At 41.9% G+C, this 22,406-nt stretch overlaps 1 protein-coding gene across 2 annotated transcripts in view; it reads left to right on the forward strand.

The window, feature by feature from the left end:
- The window catches only part of FMN2 (formin 2), a 366,439-nt gene that overhangs the window by 16,738 nt on the left and 327,295 nt on the right, over positions 1 to 22,406 (forward strand). For both annotated transcript variants that reach the window (XM_044267009.1, XM_044267010.1), the window contains exon 2: positions 20,121 to 20,287. In XM_044267009.1, the coding sequence (XP_044122944.1) occupies positions 20,121 to 20,287 (167 nt within the window). The remainder of the gene's footprint in view (positions 1 to 20,120; positions 20,288 to 22,406) is intronic.

Below are 22,406 nucleotides of genomic sequence, written 5' to 3' on the forward strand. Positions count from 1 at the left end.
AGATTCCACAGGTTAAGGTTTCAATCCTGCCAGTCTGCCCCCTCTTCAAACGGCAACCAAAAGTCTAGGTGGTAACCTGGACTTCTGACTGACCAGCTGTGGGTTCCAACAGCCTTCTCCTTGTGTTTGATTAATTTGCTAGAGCAGCTTACAGAGCTCAGAGAAATATTTTTCTTACTAGATTACCATAAAAGGGTACAACTTTATTATAAAAGTTTATTATAAAAGGGTATGTCTTGGAACAGTCAGAGGAAAGCCATATGTAGGGAAGGTGTGGGGAAGGTGTGGAAGCTCTTACGTTCTCTCAGCATGCCACCCTCCCCAGTGTGTTCACCAACGTGGAGGTGCCCTAACCCAGTCTTCCCGGTTTTTAAGGAGGCTTCATTATATTGGTTTGATTGATTCAATCATTGCCTTTGGTGATTGAACTCAATCGCCAGCTCCTCTCCCCTCCTGGAGGTCAAGAGTGAGACTAGAAGTTCCAGCCCTCTATTCACAAGGTTTTTTTTTACCCCTGGCAACCTGCCCTCCTCCTTAGGTGCTTTGCAGAAGTCCTCTCATTAACATAAATTCAGCTGTGGTTGGAAGAGGTTTGTTGTGAATACCAAGATGCCTTTATTGCTCTTATCACTTAAGAAATTCCAGGGGTTTTAGGCTCTGTACCAGAACTGGATGAAAACCATATATATATGTATGCATTCTTACACATATATGTACATGTATGTACACATGTACAATTTGTACATATTCATACATACATATGTATTCTTAATAAATCATAATCTCATCAGGTGCCTGGGTGCCTCAGTTGGTTAAGCATCGACCTTAGGCTCTGGTCATGACCCGAGCTGGGGTCCTGACTCTTGGTTTCAGCTCAGGTCATGATCTCCCGGTCCTAAGATCAAGCCTCATGTGAGGCTCCACCCTGGACCCTGGAGCCTGTTTGGGATTCTCTCTTCCTCCTCCTCTGCCACCCACCCCACCCCTCAACTCACACCAGCTCTCTCTCAAAAAACCTAAAAAATCATAATATCACAATAGTCATACGGGCTTTTAAAGGCAGTAGTTTCTTTCTTATTTTTTTTTTTACAGCAAAATAATTGGAATATAACCTAGATCATGATGTGTATTGTGTAGATTCTTTTGAAATTATTGTGGTTGTTGTGGCTTTCTTTTTGTTATTGTATGTTAGTCTTTGTGTATTTATGGCTCTCTTTGGGGAGTTACAGTCCTAAAATCCAGAAACATTAACCTTTTAATTTAGTAGGTTTTTTATACTCAACATTAATAAAAATCTCTAATATTTGAAGCACTTTAAAGGCATCATTTAAACAAGTATATATTTTATCCAGTCAGAAAAACACCCATCCTTTGGTTTCCATTACGTATTTCTCCTTGGTTTGCCCACTACATTTTAGGCTCACTTTTCATACCTTCACCTGGTTTTCCTCGTCCACCTTGACATCTGCCCTCCAGAACATTTTCCATGCCTGTCTGGTTCAGTTCTTTCATGAATTCCAGGTGCAGATTTCCTATTGTCTTAAAAATGTGTCTGTAGGAATATAGGAGTAGATCCAAACTCAACTTCTCTTTCTTCTAACCCAAATTGCTCCCTTATTTATTGCCTGCTCTGGTGGATGGTAATAGTTCTGGCATGGACTGTTACCTGTTTCTTAAGCCAAAATCTGGGAGTTGTGCAAGTTAGCCAAGTTCCTCACACTTCCTTTTTATTAAATCCAATCAGACACTAAAACTGGTTAAAATACATTTCAGCATATTTCTGGAAATACTCATCCCGTTCTTTCCAGGGGAATGTTCAGTACTCTTCTCACAATTATTCGGTGGCTCTCCATTGACCTCAGAGAAAAGCTTTAAACTTGGGGTATAGATCCAAGCAGAAAATTGAATGTGTTCAGCCTAGAGGAGCTAGATTTGCTAAGCGTTGTATGATTTAACTGAACACAAAGGAGGCTGTCCCTTACGGAATGTCCAGCCTTGGAGTGGATGATCTTGAAAGGAGCGATTTCACTGTTCATGGGAGGTGTTCACGCAGACTGGATGAAGATCTACCGGCATCCTCCTAACCCTGGGGAGGTGGAGCTTGGTAACCACTGACCTTCCTTACAACCAGACAAGACCATGATGTTTGACTTCTAAAGTAAGAGCAGTGGTTGTGGTCTGTTTGTCTCATTCCTTCGATTTGAGACTGCTTTAAATATGCCCCAAACCCTTCAACCAGAGGTATTTTAGAAGCTGCCATTTATTAGATTCACTTTTCTGGATTTAACTTAATAAACTAAAATTAATTTTTTTCTTTTAAAGTATTTCTCTCTGACATATCTCATGTTTGCCTTTAAACTTTGACTTGCTCCATGAGCTTTAAAAAAAAAATCCCCAAATAAATCCATATTCTAACATAGGTCCTAAAAAATGGTTGGTAGTCATTGTTATTTATGTTCTATGATCTCATTTGGCCAATTTTGTTAGGTTTGTTAGATTACATTTCTTGATTTGTTTTTGCCAAATTTCAGCTCTTGATTAATCAAAGTTGCATAGCTTTTTTTTCCTTTCTCAGAGAAAACCTTGATGGAAGCCAAATATGAACTTTATACACATTTTCATAAGCTCTGTAGTGATGCTAGTCAAAGGTCTATATACCAAAGTCACATTTTTTGTCTTATTTATTTATATATGTATGTATGATTGACACAGTGTTACATTAGTTTCAGGTGTACAACTTAGTTTTTTGACAAATATATATATATATATATATATATATATATATATATGGTGTCATATTTACTGCAAGGGTAGCTAACTTCTGTCAATGCACAATGTTATTATAATATCATTGATTGTATTTTATGCTGTGCCTTTTATTCCTGGGACTTACTCATTCCATAACTAGAAGCCAGTATCTCCCTTTCCTTTTACTCATCTTGCCCAACACCCACTGTTCCTCCCCTCTGGCAACCATCAGTTTATTCTCTGTATTTATAGGTCTGATTCTGCTTTTTGTTTCTTTATTCATTTTTTTTTCTTTTTAGATTCCACTTGTGAGTAGAACCATGTGGTATTTTTCTTTCTCAGTCTGACTTACTTAGGTAATACCCTTTACGTCTGTCCGTGTTGTCACAAATGGCATGGTGACATCCTTTTTATGGCTGTATAATATTCCACTGTGCATGCCTCTGTGTGTGTGTGTGTGTATGTGTACCATGGTTTCTTATCAATTCATTTATTAATGGACCCTTCGGTTGCTTCCATCTCTTAACTATTGTGAATGATGCTGCAGTAAACATAGAAGTGCATAGATCTCCTCACATTAGTGTTTTCATCTTCTTTGGAGTAAATACCCAATATGGAAATACTGGGTCATATGCTATTTCTATTTTTAACTTTTTGAGCAATCTCCATACTGTTTTGCACAGTGGCCGCAGCAGTTTATATTCCCACAGGCAGTGCAGGAGGATTCCTTTCTTTCCACGTCCTTGCCAACCTTTGTTATTTCTTGTCATGTTGATTTTAGCCATTCTGACTAGTGTGAGGTGACATCTCATTGTGGTTTTGATTTGCATCTCCCTGATGATGAATGATGTTGAGTGTCTTTCATGTGTCTATCGGCCATCTCTACATCTTCTTTAGAAAAATATCTATTCAGGTCCTCTTCTCATTTTTTAATCAGATTTTTTTGGTGTTAAATTGAATAAGTTCCTTATATATTTTGGATATTAACCCCTTATTGGCTGTGTCATTCGCAAATATCTTCTACCTTTCTACAGGTTGTCTTTTTATTTTTTTGATGCTTTCTATTGCTGTAAAAGAGTTTTTTATTTTGATGTAGTCCCAATAATTTATTTTTGCTTTTGTTTCTCTTGTCCTAGGAGACATATTTAGAAAAAGTTGCTATGGCTAATGTCAAAGAAATTACTGTCTGTGTTTTCTGCTAGGATTTTTATGGTTTCAGGTCTTTAGGTCATTTAGGCCTTTAATCCCTTTTGAGTGTATTTTTGTGTATGGTATTAGGAAGTAGTCTGGGTTCATTCTTTAAAGTGTAGTTATCCAGTTTTTCCAGCACCATTTATTAAAAAGAATTTCTCTTTTCTGTTTTATATTTATTCTTGCCTCCTTTATCGTAGATTAATTGGCCAAATAATCATGGGTTTATTTAGAGGTCTCTGTTCTCATTGCATTGATCTATGTGTTTGATTTTGTGCCAGTTTCAAACCCTTTTGATTACTATGGCTTTGTGGTATATCTTGAAATCTGGGACTATGATACCTCAAGTTCCCCCCCCCCAGGATTGCTTTGGTTATTTGGGGTCTTTTGGGGTTCCATACAAATTTTAGGATTATTTGTTCCAGTTTTGAGAAAAGTGCTACTAGTATTTTGGTAGGGATTGCATTAAATCTGTAGATTGCGTTGGGTAGTATGAAGATTTTAACAATATTTTTCCAGCGCATGATTATGGAATATCTTTCCATTTGTTTGTGTCATCTTCAGTTCCTTTCATCAGTGTTTTATAGTTCTCAGAGTACAAGTTGTTCACTTTTTTGGTTAAGTTTATTCTTAGTTATTTTATTATTTCTGGTGCAGTTGTAAATGGGATTGTTTCTTTAATTTCTCTTTCTGCTAGCTCATTATTAGTGTACAGAAATAGTGCCAAATTCCAGGTATCAATTTTGTAACCTGCTGCTTTATTGAATTTTCTAGTAGCTTTTTTGTTTTTAAGATTTTATTTATTTATTCATTTGACACAGAGAGAGATCACAAGTAGGCAGAGAGGTAGGCAGAGAGGGAGGGGGAAACAATGAGCCCGATGTGGGACTCTGTCCCAGGACTCTAGTATCATGACCTGAGCCAAAGGCAGCAGCTTAACCGACTTAGCCACCGAGGCATCCCATTCTAGTAGTTTTTGATGGAGTCTTTGCTTTTTAAAAATTTTTTTAAAAAATCTTTTATTTATTGGAGAGAGAGAGAGTGATGGGAGGGGCAGAGAGAGAGGGAGAGAGAGACTCTCAGACTCCATGGTGAGCACAATACAGGGCTTGATCTCATAACCCTGAGATCATGACTTGAGCCAAAATCAAGAGTTGGACACATAACCAACACATAACCAGCCACCCAGGCACCCCTTATTGGAGTCTTTAGAAATTTCTAAAGTATCCTATCATTTGCAAATAGTGACAGTTTAACTTTTTTACCTTATTTCTTTTTCTTGTCTGATTACTCTGTGTGGTTAGGACTTCCAGTACTATGTTGAATGAAAATGGTGAGAGGGGATATCCTTATTTTGTTCCTACCTTAGAGGGAAAGCTCTCTTTTTCTCCATTGAGTATAATGTTAGCTGTGAGTTTTTCATAAATGGCCTTTATTATGTTGAGGTATGTTCCTTCCTCTTTTTGTTGAGGTTTTTTTTTTTTTTTTTTTTTTTTTACAATCATGAATGGATGTTGTACTTTGTCAGATGCTTTTTCTGTCTCAATCGAGGTGCTCATATGATTTTTTGTTTTGTTTATTGATGTGGTATATGGCATTGATTCCACTTTTTTTTTAAGTAGGCTCCATGCCTAGTATGGACCCCAGTATGGGGCTTGAACTCATGACCCAGAGATCAAGACCTGAATGAGATCAAGAGTTGGATGCTTAACCAACTGAGCCACCCCAGCAGTCCCCAAATCACTTTTTTAATGCTTTGCAGTGTGACATTTTATTGTAATTGATGTCAGATACATTTATTAATACTCTTTTCCATATTGTTAGTGTCAGGTGACAAAATGCATCCTGGAAGTCCCAGTTCACCAGGCAGAGCAGTCAGCATCTTCAGAAAATTTTTAAAGGTGCATGGTATCGAGGACTTGGAAAAACCAGCCCATCTGCAGGCCAATCTGCAAGTGTTTTATGAAGTTTAAATATCAACATATTTCTTCCTTATCTGGAGTTTTGAGCCTGATGATGTGCTCGGAGGAGGGAGTTTCCTGTAAGAGTGTCTAGTCCATGCTGTCCACATAGGGAGCTCTGTCTGGGGACCAGTGACCTACATCCTCATCTGTTCGCATCCCTTCCTGAGCTGAGGTCCTCTTCCCTGCAGGTAGGGACCGAGGGTTAGTTACCTTCATGTGTCCTCTGACCTGTGTTTTTCCTATGATGTGTCTAGCATTTTGTCTACACATTTGTCTTCTTGCCTTGAGACAACCCTAGATCTTCACAGCGAGGAGGGTGTTCCTCTTGTAAAACTTGCAGCATCGGTATCTGAAACTAGACAGGTTAGCTTCTATTTGGTCATAATTGGCCTCTCATACCTGTTATTTTTATTTCTCCTGCATAGACCATCAGTCCATGATGATACACAATACGTGATAGCTCTGTATTCACCAACATCTTAAACTTAAGCAATTATTGTTAATGTCTAACTCTGGATTTGCTTGTCAACAGCCCTTTTCCTCTTATCATTTCCATTGATAGATAATATGGGCTTTCAGTGGCAGTTTATTAGATAGGTAAGTCTGATCTAGAAGATCAAAGAAAAAGCTTAAGACAACGAGGCTGTTTAATTCTCATTTTGCATGAGATTTGGAACGTGGAAGAAACAGAAACTTATACTGACCCCCTTCAAAGTCTAGCAGTTATGTTCTGTTCTTTCAACCATTAAAAAAATACACAAAAGGAAGAAAAACCAATGATGTGTCTGGAGGCTCTTAAAGTATAAATTTAAAACAGAAACTCATAAATGAATGATGTTATGGGGCGTGAAACAACACCAAACTTACACTTAGTAACCCTTCCCCATGTGTGACCTGGGATATATTGCTCAAATATTTGAGCACATTGTCATAATGCATTATTATTAGTAAGGGGCAGGGAGCATATTTTTGTCAAGATTATGTCCTCTGGTGGACCTAGGATGTTCTTTGACAAATAATAGTCTCTTAAGTGTTTGGTTATATCCTGTCTTTGCTGCTTTTTCTCTCTTTCTCTTTTTAACTATTTCCATCAAGAATGTTTAATTAAGATAATATATTCTAAATAGACTGCATTTCAAGTATTCCTTCATGGGCTTTGGTCTCTGACTGTGTTGTTCGCCCCAGCGGGGTGTAGACCATGTGGTCTGTTTCTTTTATATCTTCATAGAGAATGTTGGTCAGAAGCTTTTCCCAGAGTTGCTGGCTTACTCAGAAGTGGAAGATCCCTGGAATAAAAATTAGGAGAGCAGAGCATGCCCCCAGTTTTGGCATCACCACCCTCCAGTCTGTAGGCCGATTCTAGAACCTTTTCATTCCTCAGTCAGTCGCGTTGAAATCCTCGTGGTAAATCCTTGCTTTGCTTTGCAAGCTGATAATAGATGGTGGAAGTGCCCTTTACGTTCTATCGTTCTGCCCAAAACACAGGGTTTCTACTTTTTATAGCATCACTGCGCACTGCCCAACTGAACTCCGGGCAGGGACTCATGATTTTACTTTATCCTTGTGCAGGAGGATCACTGCGTTTGGCCTTATTTCCGTGTTTGTCCAGCCTGTGAGTTTCGCTTAGCAATGCAAGAGGAGTATTTGAGGATAGTCTTATGACTGCGAAGCTGATACCACACTGAAGGGAAAACTCTTTGCTAACTAGGGTGTGTATGTATATGCAGGAGGAGGGAGAGGGGATCCGTGCAGAAATAACTGGGAACATTAGTGATTAATAACTTTTCTGTCACTGGATGAATACTATTTTTAACATGAGTTTAACCAATTATTAACAAATAATGCCACTTTAAAAAAACGTAAGTTAGGAATTCTAGCAAGCAGAGTCTTAAATATTACCTAGCTGATGTCATTAAGATCTTTTGAATGTAAAAGAAAAAACAAAAATGAAAACTTGGTGGACAAAGATATTTTAATCTGTGATCATCTTGCTTATTATTGTACTTTTTCTAATGCTTTTAGGTAAGAGGTATATTCCTAGAATTCCATTGATTACTTATGATTTCCTTTCTTTAGGTTAAATCAAATTTTTATTTATCCCATTTAACAATATAGAACCTTTGAAATCAATCTTGATAAAAATAATGATAGGACATAATTGTTGGACACTGTGTTAAGCCTGTTACAAAAACTATTTCAGAATAATTCTTACAATGATCCTAGCAGGTAATGAAGATGATTATTTCTGGTTATAGATGAGGAAACTGAGGAGGCTTAAGAACAATTGAGTAGCTTGTCTGAAGCCATAGCTTGAACAATGGTAAATCAGGAAGGGCATCAAGGCAGTGGGTTTCCATAACCTAAGGCTTTGCCTGCTATACCATGCTTCTTCCCCTGGATGCATTTTATGAAGTCTAGAGATAGGGTCCATGTACTTTCAGTGGAAAAGAATGGGCAGAAAGTAGAAACTCCTCTCTATTCTATACAGAAGGAAAGAACTGCCCATGGGTCCACACCACACTTCTAGGTTTCTTTAGGCTATACATTATTAATGTCATTCATGTGATCAGTGAGACGAGCCTTTCTTAGATGAAGATAGTGGGACCTTGTGCAGAGCACCTAACACCCCTGGTCCTGCATTCCCAACTGGTGAAATGACCATTAGAGGCTGGGTTTGAAAGAAAGACTGCTGCTCCCATTGGGTTTCTTATTTGTGCCCAGGGAGGGAGGGGAAGAGGAAGGGAGAACCTGAGAAAGTTTGTCCATCTCCTGCCCATGCACTTAGTCATAAATCCACCAGAAACCACTTCTTATGTACCTATAGAGTTTATAGCAGTCTGTATTGTAGAGAATTTTATTGGCCTTCGAGAATTTTCTCAAGTTCTAGCATTACTATAGCTACAAGGGGAGTGTTGCCTTGGTAGTGGTCGAACTTAGCTCTTCCTTTACCCCTGTTTGCATTTCCTTGATAAGTAGCCCTGGACCACATGTACTGCTGCTGAGTGGCCTCCCTGGCAAACCCTGTTCCCTTGACCCTGGGTGCTGACCTCCTAGCAAGCAGCACCCCGCAGCCCCTGTCATGCTCACCGGCAGCTTTTCATGACTTGCTTATTCAACAAATAGGTTTTTGGGAAGTTGACTTAGAGCTACTTTGCACCTAGTAAGAGCTTGGGAAGTATTGTTGATTAAATATGAAAATATGAAGGAAAATGAAGCTTTGAATAACTGAACAGCTAAGGAAAGTCTTGCTTACTCATATTCTAGGACCAATTACTTTCACTTTCACATCTCAGTCTACTGTAGGTGCTTTGCCCAAGGAGTAGTGTCAGGGGACCAGGACTCATGGGGTGTCCTGAACTGTGTGTATGGTGGCGGGGTACATAAGAGGGTGCCATAGGGAATCTGGGGCCTCCGTGTCCAGGTCCTAGTCAGCCAGTTTGCGCAACTAAGAAATAAGGTTAGATTCACAAGGCTTTCTGTCAACTCAGTCTCCGCTGTTTAGATTCAAGGAATTCCATGTAGTAGGCCAGTGTGTCCCAGTTACATCTCCAGTCATCAGCTGTAAGAAGAAAGACGGAAGTTCACGTCTCTGTCTAGTCCTTCCATCTTGGTCAAATTATATTGATGGTCAGAAACAGAGCTCAGTACAGTCCGGTTAGAGGGCAGGTCCTAGAAGAAGTAAAAACTTTCGTGTTCCTACCCTAGTCGTACTCTTTAATAAACTGAACCCCTGTCTCTTGTTTTTGTAGAATAAGGAAGCTATCTTGTTAGATTTGCAGTCTTAGAGTCGCACGTTCTCCTGACTGGGCCACTGAGGTGCGCCCTATTTATTTGGCCATGTAATTGTTAATCTTTTTAATGGCATAATTTAAGATATTTGTTGTGAAGATTTGACCCAACATACAAGTAGAGGTGTGATGAGTCCCATGTTCCTCTCACCTGGCTTCAATAATTATCAATACTATAATAATTTTATCTGCCCCTCCCAAATACACACTTTCTCATGGAATACCTTGAAACAAATACCAGGCATCATGTTAATGTCAAGTACTTCAGTATGCATCTCAAAAAAAAAAGGACTTTTTAATATGCTACAATGTCATTATTTATATTGCAGGCCAATCAAATTTGTTCAATATTATCTGGTAACTAGTCCATTTTCAGAACTCTCTGTATCTTAGATTAGAAGTGAGGCCCATTCTGACACATGGTTCAGTTCTCTTTTTTTCCCCCAGGGGCTGGGGATAGCACCTGTGCTAGACAGTCATTGTTGAATTCTTGCTAAACCCACATCGGGAGGCTCGCCATGTCTCCCTGTCTCAATTGTATTGAAGCTGTGAATGATTTATGGGTTTAGGAATGGCAGCTTGATTCCTTCCTTGCAAATTTTTCAGCTGACTTTTTCTCTAATGGGTTTCCCATCCATTAGCTATTCATTAAGTCAACCATTAAAGACTACAAAAGGAATTTATTAAGGATTGCAAAAGGGTGATTTTCTAATATTGTCACTTTTTTGCCCCTTTTAGCTAGAACTTTCTGTATTGAAAAGTTTTTTTTATTCACTAGGTGTGTTAATTTTCCCTGAAATACAGTTTATACTGGAAATGTTTTTCTTGTCTCCATTAATTCTTTATCAGTGATGTTTAGTGCCCTAGCATTCTCCAGTGGTATCTATTTTTATTTTTTATTCCTTTTCATATATTTGGTATGTTTAAATTAATTTAGTTATTCTTTTTTCTAATTATGTTCAATTAGCTGACATATAGTACATCATTAGTTTTTGATGTAGTGTTCAACAGTTCATTAGTTCTGTATAACACCCAATGCCCATCACCACACGTGCCCTCCTCAATACCCATCACCTTAATATCCCATGCCCCCACCTCCCCTCCCTTCTGTAACCCTTAGTTTGTTTCCCAGAGTCCAGAGTCTTTCATGGATTCTCTCTCTCTCTGATTTCTTCCCATTCAGTTTTCCCTCCCTTCCCCTGTGGTCCTCCACACTATTCCTTATGTTCCACACATGAGTGAACCATCCGATAATTGTCTTTCTCTGCTTGACTTATTTCACTCAGCATAATATTCTCCTGTTCCCTCCCTATCGATGCAAATGGTGGGTATTCATCCTTTCCAGTGGCTGAGTAATATTCTGTTGTGTATATGAACCATATCTTCTCTGTCCATTCATCTGTTGAAGGACATCTTGGCTTTTTCCACAGTTTGGCTGTTGTGGACATTGCTGCTATGAATGTTGGGGTGCATGTGCCCCTTCTTTTCACTACATCTGTATCTTTGGGGTAAATAACCACCACATCTGTATATTTGGGGTAAATACCCAGTAGTGCAACTGCTGGGTCATAGGGTAGCTCTGTTTTTAAGTTTTTGAGGAACCTCCACACTGTTTTCCAAAGTGGCTGTACCAGCTTGCCTTCCCACCAACAGCGTGAGAGGGTTCCCCTTTCTCCACAGCCTCTCCAACAGTTGTTTCCTGTCTTGTTAATTTTTGCCATTCTACCTGGTGTAAGGTGGTATCTCATTGTGGTTTGATTTGTATTTCCCTGTTGGCTAGTGATGTTGAACATTTTTTCATGTGTCTGTCAGCCATTTGTATGTCTTCTTTGGAAAAGAGTCTGTCCATGTCTTCTGCCCATTTCTTGACTGGATTATTTGTTTTTTGGGTGTTGAGTTTGAGAAGTTCTTTATAGATCTTGGATAGTAGCTTTTTTTCTTACAGTCATTTGCAGATATCTTCTCTCATTCCGTGGGTTGCCTTTTAGTTTCACTGTTTCTTTTGCAGTGAAGAAGCTTTTTATCTTGATGAAGTTCCAAAAGGTCATTTTTGCTTTTGTTTCCCTTGCCTTTGGAGACATGTGTCTTGAAAGAAGTTGCTGTGACCGATGTCGAAGAGGTTACTGCCTATGTTCTCCTCTAGGATTTTGATGGATTCCAGTCTCACATCGAGTGCTTTCTTCCATTTTGAGTTTATCGTTGTGTATGGTGTAAGAGAATGGTCCAGCTTCATTCTTCTGCATGTGGCTGTCCAGTTTTCCCAGCATCATTTCCCAGCACCATCTTTTTCCCTTTGGATATTCTTTCCTCTTTGTTGAATTTGAGTTGACCATAGAGTTGAGGGTCCATTGCTAGGGTCTTTGTTCTGTTCCACTGATCTGTGTGTCCGTTTTTGTGCTAATACCATGCTGTCTTGATGATCACAGGTTTTTAACATAGCTTGAAGTCAGGCATTGTGATGCCCCTAGCTTTGGTTTTCTTTTTCATCAACCCCCTGGTGATTCAGGGTCTTTTCTGGTTTCATACAAATCTTGGGATTGTTTGTTCCAGCTCTGCGAAAAATGTTGATGGTATTTTGATGGGGATTGCTTTAGTGTAGATTGCTCTGGGCAGCGTAGACATTTTCGCAATATTTATTCTGCCAATCCATGAGCGTGGAATATTTCTCCACATTTTTGTGTCCACCCTAACTTCTTTTGTAAGTATTCTGTAGTTCCTAGAGTACAGCTCTTCTCCTCTTTGGTTAGGTTTATTCCTAGGTATCTTACATGGGTTTTGGTGCTATTGTAAATGGGATTGATTCCTTAATTTCTCTTCCTTCCGTCACATTGTTAGTGATAGAAAGGTAACTGATATCTCTGTATTGATTTTGTATCCTGCCAAATTGCTGAATTGCTGTTTTTAAGTTTTAATAATTTGGGGGTGGAGTCTTTTGGGTTTCAATTTCCTTGCTGGTTATGTCTGTTCAGATTATCTGTTTTTTCCTGTTTCAGTCTTGGTAGTTTATAAGTTTCAAGGAAGGCATCCATTTCTTCCAGATTGCCTAGTTTGTTGGAATATAGCTGTTGGTAGTAAGTTCTAACGGTTTTTCCTATTTCCTTGGTATTGGTGGTGATTTCTTCCCTTTCATTCATGATTTTATTAATTTGGGTCCTTTCTCTTTGCTTTTGGATAAGTCTGGCCAGAGGTTTATCGATCTTCGTTAATTCTTTTAAAGAACTAGTTTCTAGTTTTGTTGATCTGTTCTACTGTTCTTCTAGTTTCTATTTCTTTGATTTCTGCTCTAATCTTTATTACTTCTCTTCTCCTGCCTGGTTTAGGCGTTGTTGGCTGTTCCTTGTCCAGGTCCTTTAGATTTAAGGTTAGCTTGTGCATTAGGGATTTTTCCAATTTTTTGAGAGAGGCTTGGATGGCTATATACTTCCCTCTTAGGACCACCTGTGTAGTATCCCATACGTTCTGAATTGGTGTGTTTTCATGAATTAGTTTCATTTTCATTCATTTGCATGAATTATTTAAGTTCCTCTTTAATTTCCAGATTCACTGATTCATTCTTCAGCAAGATGTTTTTTAATATCCAATTGTTTGCCTTCCTTCCAGATTTTTCCTTGTGATTGAGTTCCAGTTGAAAAGCTCTGTGGTCTGAAAATATGCAGGGAATAATTTCAGTCTTCTGGTATTTTTTGAGACCTTATTGGTGGCCCAGTATATGATCTATTCTGGAGAAAGTTCCATATGCACTCGAGAAGAATGTATATTCTTTGTCTTAAGATGGAATGTTCTGTATGTATGAACAAAATCCATCTGGTCCAAAGTGTCCTTCAAAGCTCTTGCTTCTTTGTTGATCTGCTTAGATGATCTGTTCATTGCTGTGAGTGGAGTGTTGGAAGTCTCTGTCTATAAATGTATTCTTTAGTTTGGTTATTAGTTTATATAGTTGGCTGCTCCCATGTTGGGGGCATAGCTATTTACAATTCTTAGATTTTCTTTTTGGATAGACCCTTTCAGTAGGATATAGTGTCCGTCTACATATCTTCTTACAGTCTTCAGTTTAAAATCTGATTTGTCTGATTGCTACCCCAACTCTCTTTTGAGGTCTGTTGGCATGGTAAATGTTTCTCCATCCCCTCACTTTCAATCTGGAGATGTGTTCAGGTTCAAAATGAGTGTCTTGTAGACAGCATATGGACGGGCCCTGTTTCTTATCCAGTCAGAAACCCTGTGTCTTTTGATGGGAGTATTCAGCCCATTCCCATTGAGAGCAACTATAGAAAAATGTGAATTTAATGCCATTTTATTGCCTGTAAAGTCCCCATTTATATTGATTGCCTCTGTTAATTTCTGGTCTCTATTACTCTTGGGGTATTTCTTCTTTTATAGATTCCCCTTAATATTTCTTACAGGGCTGGCTTGATGGTCACTTCACTCTTTCAGTTTCTGCAGATCCTGGAAGCTCTTTATTTCTCTGTCCACTCTGAATGACAGCCTTGTTGGATAAAGTATCCCTGGCTGCGTGCTCTTCATATTTAGTGCCTCAGTCTGTCTCGCCAGCCCTTTCTGGCTTGCCAGGTCTCTGTGGTTAGGTCTGATGCTCTTCCGATATTTCTCATGCTGTATGTAAGAAATCTCTTCCCCCAGCTGCTCTCAAGAAAGCTTCCTTGGCACTTTTTTTGATTTTCAGGTTTCACTATTATATGCTGGGGTGTTTGTCTATTTTTATTGATCTAGGGAAGGGTCCTTTCTGCCTCTTAGACACAAAGGCTGTTTCCTTCCCCAGATAAGGGAAGTTCTCAGGTATAGTAGCATGATTTTAATGGCTACATATATAGCCATGTATATAAAGCTGTCTTTTTTATTACCATGTATTTTTGTTCTTATACATTGTAATTTCTTTCAATTTTTTACTATTAATAACCATTTATTGTTATAGCAGGAACCGTGCTAAGCACTTGACATGAAGTATGACATTTAATCTTCACAATTATCATGCAATGCATCACTCTTTTGGAGATATTGAATATTTACATAGGATTGATTTTTAGAAAGGTGAATTTTTGGGTAAGGGGTGATCTCCCTTTTTTTTTTTTTTTTTTTAAAGATTTTATTTATTTATTTGACAGAGATCCCAAGTAGGCAGAGAGGCAGGCAGAGAGAGAGAGAGAGAGGGAGGAAGCAGGCTCCCCGCTGAGCAGAGTGCCCGATGTGGGGTTTGACCCCAGGACCCTGGGATCATGACCTGAGCCGAAGACAGAGGCTTTAGCCCACTGAGCCACCCAGGTGCCCCATGGGGGTGACCTTTTTAAAGATCATGGACATGCATCGCAAAGTTGCCCCTTGAAGCTCTTCCTGTAATGCTCTTTCCACTTTCTGGGTTTCAACTTGCCTTGAGTCCAGGTTGAAGACCCAAAATTGACAAACTCCTTCCCCATTTGGTGGTTCTTTGAATTCTCATTTTTTCCTTCCAGTCCTGTCAGTTCAGGATCTCACTTAGCTGCCTCCTCCTTCTGTCCGTGTATGATGTCACACTGACCTACTCAGCTAATGCAGAGACAGAAATCTGTCTGGTTTCAAGGAGCGGAGTGTGTATGGCCTGGGTGAGATTATCGGAAATACAGGAAGATTTGAGAGAATAAGCATAGAATTAACCAACAAGCACTCCCTCATACATTGACTTGTTGAGTCGAGATGGCAGTAGAGGGGACTGGAGAGACAGTGGCGGGTGAAGGAGAGAAAGTACAGGGTGGTGTCAGAGAGGGGACAGCAGAGTGTTCTAAGGAGGAAGAGTCAGTCAACAATGGAAGTTTCCTGAGAGACTAAGAAATTGAATAAGATGGAGACAGATGTTATTGATACAGTGTTGGCTGCCGGTTTCTCTTGCGTTGTGGGGATGGAGGTCAAATTAGATTTGCAAATTAGACTGCTCAAAGTGAGGGGCTAGAGGTAACAAGTGTAGGTAATTCTGGTCCGTAGTTTTGGTGTGAAAGGAAATCAAGAAATGGGACAGTGGTTGGGGGTATGGAGTGATGTGGGCTAAGGGAGGTTTTCTTTTTTTGTTTTTTGTTTTTTAAATTAAGCACGTTTATGTGATGCTAGAAATGTCCAGTAAAGGAGGAAATGTTCCTGAATCAGGAGAGAGAGGGAGTAAAGAAGTAAAATCCTGACCATGTCACAAGGAACTCTACTGGCACAATGAGGGGAGGAACTTGTTCTTGTTTGGAGCAGGGCCTGCTTCCTGGGTAAGGAAGAAGACAGAGAAGGGCGTCAGTGTGGGTGTTTTTGCACATTTGCAGTTTATCTTGCTTTTTCCTATTCTCTCAATACATTATTTAAGAAGATCATTATATCTCATCATTGGAGAGACTGGGCTAATGGGGGAGAAAATGTATAAAGTTGTACTGGAGACTATGCTTCTATGAGAATACAGAGCAATGTTGGGCCTAATTGAGGTTTCTAGTCGAGATCTTAAAGTGAAAACAGGCAATGAGCATGTGTCTTTCCTTCATAGTGTTCAGTTGCTCTGGTGGAGGCAAAGAAAAGGTCGGTGTCTAGAATGTAACGAATTGGGGTTTTGGGGTTTTCCCAGGCTACCATGGTGGGAGAGAGGGGCGGGGGAGCTGGAGTGTTTGAGGCACGTGGTTGCAGTGATGGAAAATGAAATTTAGGCAGGTGAGGAAGGGAGTGACAGTGTGAGGAAGGGATGACTGACTCAAGATCCCTGTGGACAGTGGAGCTTCAGAGGGGGTTCTAGAATATGAGCTGAAAGGGTAGAAGGTTGTAGTGAAGGACTAGATGTTCCTCCCAGATATTTGTATGCATATTGATTCATTTTTGATCAAAACATTAAATCATCAACTATACTGTGTCAGGACTTTCTTGGAGTACTGGGTAGAAGATGGTGACCAAACACTGGAGTCTGCCGACGTGGAGTGCACCTTACATAAGAAGGACACAGAGCACAGACTCACATAAGTTCAAGGGCTGGGATCACTGAGGAACGAAGCAGAATAATGGGAAAAAGAGTGACTGGTGTGCTCTTTGAGGAAGGGGGGTCCGGACGTTCTCTCAGTGGAAGAGACAAATGCGCAGTGGCCTGAATGAGATGAAAGAGTGAGTCATTCAAGTATCTTGAGAAGAATGTTCTAGTACCAAAGGCTCTGAGGTGAGCATGACCTCTGTGTGTTGAGGAGGAGGAGGCCAGTAGGTGAGACCACCTTCAGGGAGAGCAGAAAGAGCCGACAAGAGGCGGGGGGCGAGGTGGGGGCTTGAGTTGTGGTGAGGAGCTGTGTTTTGCTCTGAGGGTGGCGGAAAGCCATCGAGGGCTAGAGTGAAGGCTGAACGTGGCCTTCCGAATGAGTTGCTTGTGTGGGTGAAGAAACTGACTGCAGGCGAGGATTCAGGATCTCAGGTGAGGTATTTCCCCGGATGCTGGTTTGATCTCCATGTGGATCTCCAAATCACTGGTAGGAGGAAGGGCCGAAAACACAGCGGCTGAGCCAGAAGCAAGGCTGTTCCGTGAGGGGCGGGGAGGGGATCGGGAGTGACAGGAAGTTGGTGGATGGCAGAAAGGAGGAGGATGACAGGTGGTCTAGGCAGTGGCAGAAATGACGAAGATCTGATGGTTTTGAAGGAGAATAAACCATTTGAAAGTGCTCAGGGGATCAAGGAAATCAGTCACGCACTCCCTACCCCCCGTGTGTGTGGGATCTGACTCGGAACGTGTCCATGCAGAAGGCTGTCCATGCAGAGGAGGACTGAAGGGCAGCGAGTGACTGTCTGTGTGAGCGGGTGAGGTCTCTTCGGAGAGGTCGAGGCAGGATTCTCGAGTGGGGGACAGCTGGCAACGTCTGGAGAGACGTAGGCTCGTAGAACGGGAAGAGTAGGGGTTGTGCCGCCGACGTCTAGTGTGTAACGTCCAGGGGTGCTGCTGACATCCGACAGGGCTCGGGACACCAGAATTCTCCATCCCCAGGCAGCAGTGGGGTTGTGGTTGGGAAGTCCTGGAGGAAGGATCTGTTCATCATAGAGCTGAAGTTCCCGGAAGCTTGTGCTTTCCTCCCTTCCACGTAATTCATAATTGCATGTCCCTTTCTGACATTTTTTGGCTTGATAGACACACACACACACACACACACACACAAACACACTTACTCACACTCAGATACTCTCACACATGGAAGATCCTGTCTCCCCTTCTGTCACACACAGCTTCTGAGTTACAGGAAAGACGTACTTAATTTTCTGGCTGTATTCAGTCATAAGATGCATGAGATGGTCCTGTCCCGGTAATTCCTCACTTGACAGTTGAGGTGGTTGGTTCTAGCTACATGCAGGGAAACTTAAGTTCTGTAGAAGAAAAATCCTTTATGTCTCCCCAGAAAATATCCTGGGAGACCAAAGAATATTCTCTAGTGACCCTAAAGAATGAAGAATGTAAAAAGGCCTCTTATGCTGTGCTTCGTTATCCCACATATCAGAGGCAGATCTTGAATTGAGTTTTGTTGTACAAACAAAAATAGGAAAAGGCATGACTGTTGCCTGACCAGGATCCTTGCAGGCGTTTGTGCATTTGAAATTCAGACCTGGAGTCCAGACCTGGGCCTGGTTCACAGCACCCCAGGCTAAGAATGCTTCTCACATTGGGAAAGCGATTCAAACAAAAACGAAGAATGTGCAACAGAGACCTTACAAGGCCCTCAAAGCCTAAACGATTTACTGTTTGGCCATTTGTAGAAAAAGCTTGCTGGTCTCTGGCATAGATCTATCTTCTTTCTCGTTCCAACCATGATGTGAATGAGTCTTGGTCGCAGAACCTTAGCATCGCATTTATCTCGAAACCCTAAAATATATTGATGGATACTTATTAGGTGTGAGAGGCCACGTTTGCAGGATATATGCTGGCTGTCAGAGAGTTTATTTTAGGAAGAGGTGTAGGTATTTTTTTTTAAAGATTTTATTTTGAGAGAGAGAGAATGCCAGTGGGAGTGGTGGGAGGGGCAGAGGGAGAGGCGGAAGCAGGCTTCCTGCTCACCCAGGAGCCCAGTACCACAAGGGCCCCCAGTCTAGGACCCTCTGGGATCATGACCTGCCCAAGACAGACACTTAACTGACTGAGCTACCTGGGTGCCCCAAGAGGCATAGATATTAAACAAATAAGTATACACATGATTAATTAAAATCATTAGTTGCACAAGGTACGAGGAAGGGCACCAGGAGAGTATGGAAGGGGGTCACTGGAGTCTTTTCTGGATAAGTGGTTTTAATCTAACTTTGAAGAATGAATCCACTAATTAGAGTTAGGGGCAGGAACAGGGCAAAAACTGAGGGAGCAGTTGTGCCCCTGAAAGGAACCCTAGAGATTTTCCATTTCTTCTACCGGAGTTGACTAATGGAGAAATCGGCTAAATCAATTTCTATAGGATAGTCTATTAGAGAGCAATTCGTATCAGAAATGAATTAGGGACTTCTGATCATTCTGTTGTCCCAGATGACTCTAAGGTCCAACTAGGATTGAGAACCATGGCACGAGGTAGACCCGGGCTCTCTGGGGTCCTCAGCCAGTGGCCTCCTCTCGTGCATCTGTTCTCGTGTCTCTATTTGGGAAACAAAAACTGAAGTTTGCAGCTACTGTAGAGCTATGATTCTGAGGAGTATGTGAGAGGATTTTGAGCCTGTCACGTTCCTCTTCAGGGTGACGAATTGGCTGACAACACTTTCCTCAGGGGTTGGGGCCTTTGCCTGCCTCCTGTCTCCTCATTCCCTGCCCCCCCTCACCCCCCTTCCCCCACCATTGCCATGCCAGAGACTGTGAATATCAGTCACTGACATTTTTTTTTTTTTTAAAGATTTTATTTGACAGAGAGAGAGAGATCACAAGTAGGCAGAGAAGCAGGCAGGGAGAGAGAGAGAGGGGAAGAAGCAGGCTCCCTGCTGAGCAGAGAGCCCTACACATGCTGGATCCCAGGACTCTGGGATCATCCTGGGATCATGACCTGAGCCGAAGGCAGAGGCTTGAACCCAGTGAATCACCCAGGCGCCCCAGTCACTGACATTTCTTAGCCCACGTGGTGGTCGGTAACTGCCCCGCAGAGAACCATCAGCAGCGTAAACAGGAAGGAGGGTTACCAGTGAGATCCAAAAGGCTGGGTCCTTCTTCAGGGGGAAAATGTACAGCCCATCCCATGATCATCCTCTTTGGGGGCAGGGGATGTTTTGGGGGATGGGACAGGAAACTGAGCTGCCTTTTCCCGTGGGGAAACCCTGGCCTCCGACTGCAGTCTTCCCTGTGATAGAGACGTTGCTGTCTGTGCCTCTCAGTAGTCTTGGCAACCGTGATGCCCCAGGGCTGTGTTTTCCAGACCTCCCTCCCCCGGGAGCGTTCTGAGCCAGGTGACTTGCCGGCGCTCCTTCCTAATGACTGTTTCATCTGCAGGGCGAACTCTGCTGGAGAAGCTCTTCAACCAGCAGGAGAACGGGCCTCCGGAGGAAGCCGAGAAGTTCTGCTCCCGGATCATTGCCATGGGTCTCCTACTTCCCTTCAGTGACTGCTTCCGGGAACCGTGTGATCGGAACGCCCAGTCCAGCTCAGCTCCGTTTGATGTAAGTAGGAACCCGGAGGCACATGGCAGTCAAAATGTGATGTGTGTCTGCCCAGGCACCCTGTAACTTAAAAACCAGCGTGTGATGCAAGCCAGTCTCCCCTCAGCCACTGTCTTGTCTCCATGCTTTCCTTCTCGACTCCAGTAATCTTAGGTATATTGGCTAAACCTGCTTTTCTTAACAGATGGCCACTTTGGACAGTTTTCCAGCCTGCTCTAATCGGTGGTGATTTTAAGGTGGTTCTGTGTCCTTTAGGACTACTGGCTTAGCTGGTTGAGGACGCTACTTCGGCAGCAATGCCGTAGGGCCAGAGCTTTGTTCCCAGGGGGCCGCAGGTTTCCATGGACGCCTAGAACACTGTTTCAGTGCGTTCCTTGCTCATCTCTGTACTAACCGTTGGAATGAAGCAGCTCTGTCGGCTGCTCCCATCCACCAAGAGGATTCCTACCGCCCCACAGTAATCCAGAAGGCGTGTTCATAATTCCTAATGAATATCAGGACAGCCGGATGGTCGTTTTCAAGCCAGGGCATTGCTCACCCTTCTCAGGTACGTGGTGCTGGTGTGACGTGGTAGCTCGGTGGAGTGCGCACCTCAGATCCAGGTGTGTGCGGATTCACCTCTATGATTTTCTCATAAGGAGATGAAGGTCTGATTGGCTCACTTGTGTGCAGCCTAGGGCTGTTGAGGCAGAGTAACGGGTTCTCGTCTGTGGGTGACCCTTGTTCTTTGCTTCCGACCGTGTATTCCCTTCTGCGCCTTCATGTACGTGCTGTTGACCAGTGAGTGAGACGATGGTGAGTTTTGACAGACAATGAAAATGGACCCCGATTGAGATCAGGACGTGACCATCAACAGTGAAATGTCTACATGTCCTGTATTTCTTCTTTCTCTTCTTCATACATTATAACCTCAGTTTTTCATTGATCGCCCTTCAGTATTAGGAAAATTAATCACATAAAATATTGTGAGACCTTCTTAATATTTCCCATGTGGAAGAAGATTCCTCAGGGTGTGCCGTGACTTGTGAAATGTCCTTCTTGAGATCTTTTTATTTAATTAATTATTTTTCCTATGACATTCTAGCTAGTTACTGCTAGGTAGAGCTTTTTCTTCTATAAGAAGAATTGAATAATTACCCCCCCCCCTTTTTGGTGAGAGATGTGTGTTATTACAGAGACAGAATCTGGGGACTGTGGTGGGCTGTCTTGTAGAGCTGTGTTCTAGAAAATCTATCAGTTTACAAGTTGGAAGTACAATCAACAAGTTATAGAGAAAGGCAAACCCTGGCTATGTCTGAAGCTTGCCTTTTGATTGAAACTATTCCCAAGTTGACTGCATTTTCCCCTCTTAAAGTTTAGAAGTGAACAGTCTTATCATTCAAAAAATGTGAAATTGAAATAAACTGAAAAGAATAGGGTAATTCTATACCTTCTTTTTTTAATCACCAAGCAATTTTTTTTTTAAAGATTTATTTATTTATTTATTTGACAGGCAGAGATCACAAGTAGGCAGAGGCAGACAGAGGGGGCGGGGGAAGCAGGCACCCTGCTGAGCAGAGAGCCCGATGTGGGGCTCAATCCCAGGACCCCAGACCATGACCCGAGCTGAAGGCAGAGGCTTAACCCACTGAGCCACCCAGGCGCCCCTTCATCACCAACCTTCTCATCTCCCACCTTCCCTGCATCTTGCATTAGAGCAGTCACTCCTCCCATCGTTGTCTATTTGGAGGAGCCTGGAGTGTGGCATGGAGAGGGAAGAGAAAATCCCTTCATACGGTAGGAAGAAGTTTCCTTACAATGGGGAATTTGCTTCCCGCAACTTTATGGAATTGCATTTTCTCCTTCCTTTCTCCGTTGGCTCTGTGATACATCTCTACTCCCCCTGCCAAACGAAAGACAAAACAGAGGTGAAATTAAAGGCGCTCTAGTCGGAAATGTCTGTCCATATCGTTCGGCAGCAGGTCCGTCACAGAGCTGTGCATCTGCTCCATGCATGGTCAAGGATTTTCTTCAAAACGCAGAGAGGTGGGTAGCAAGACCAGGGGTTCTGTAGACCGAGTTATTAGTGGAGGAACGAGGAGAAATGAACTTGTCTGTGTGGAGAGAAGTTTCTGGTAAT

The sequence above is a fragment of the Neovison vison genome, chromosome 10, assembly GCF_020171115.1.
Source record: "Neovison vison isolate M4711 chromosome 10, ASM_NN_V1, whole genome shotgun sequence".
NCBI classification, from domain to species: Eukaryota; Metazoa; Chordata; class Mammalia; order Carnivora; family Mustelidae; genus Neogale; species Neogale vison.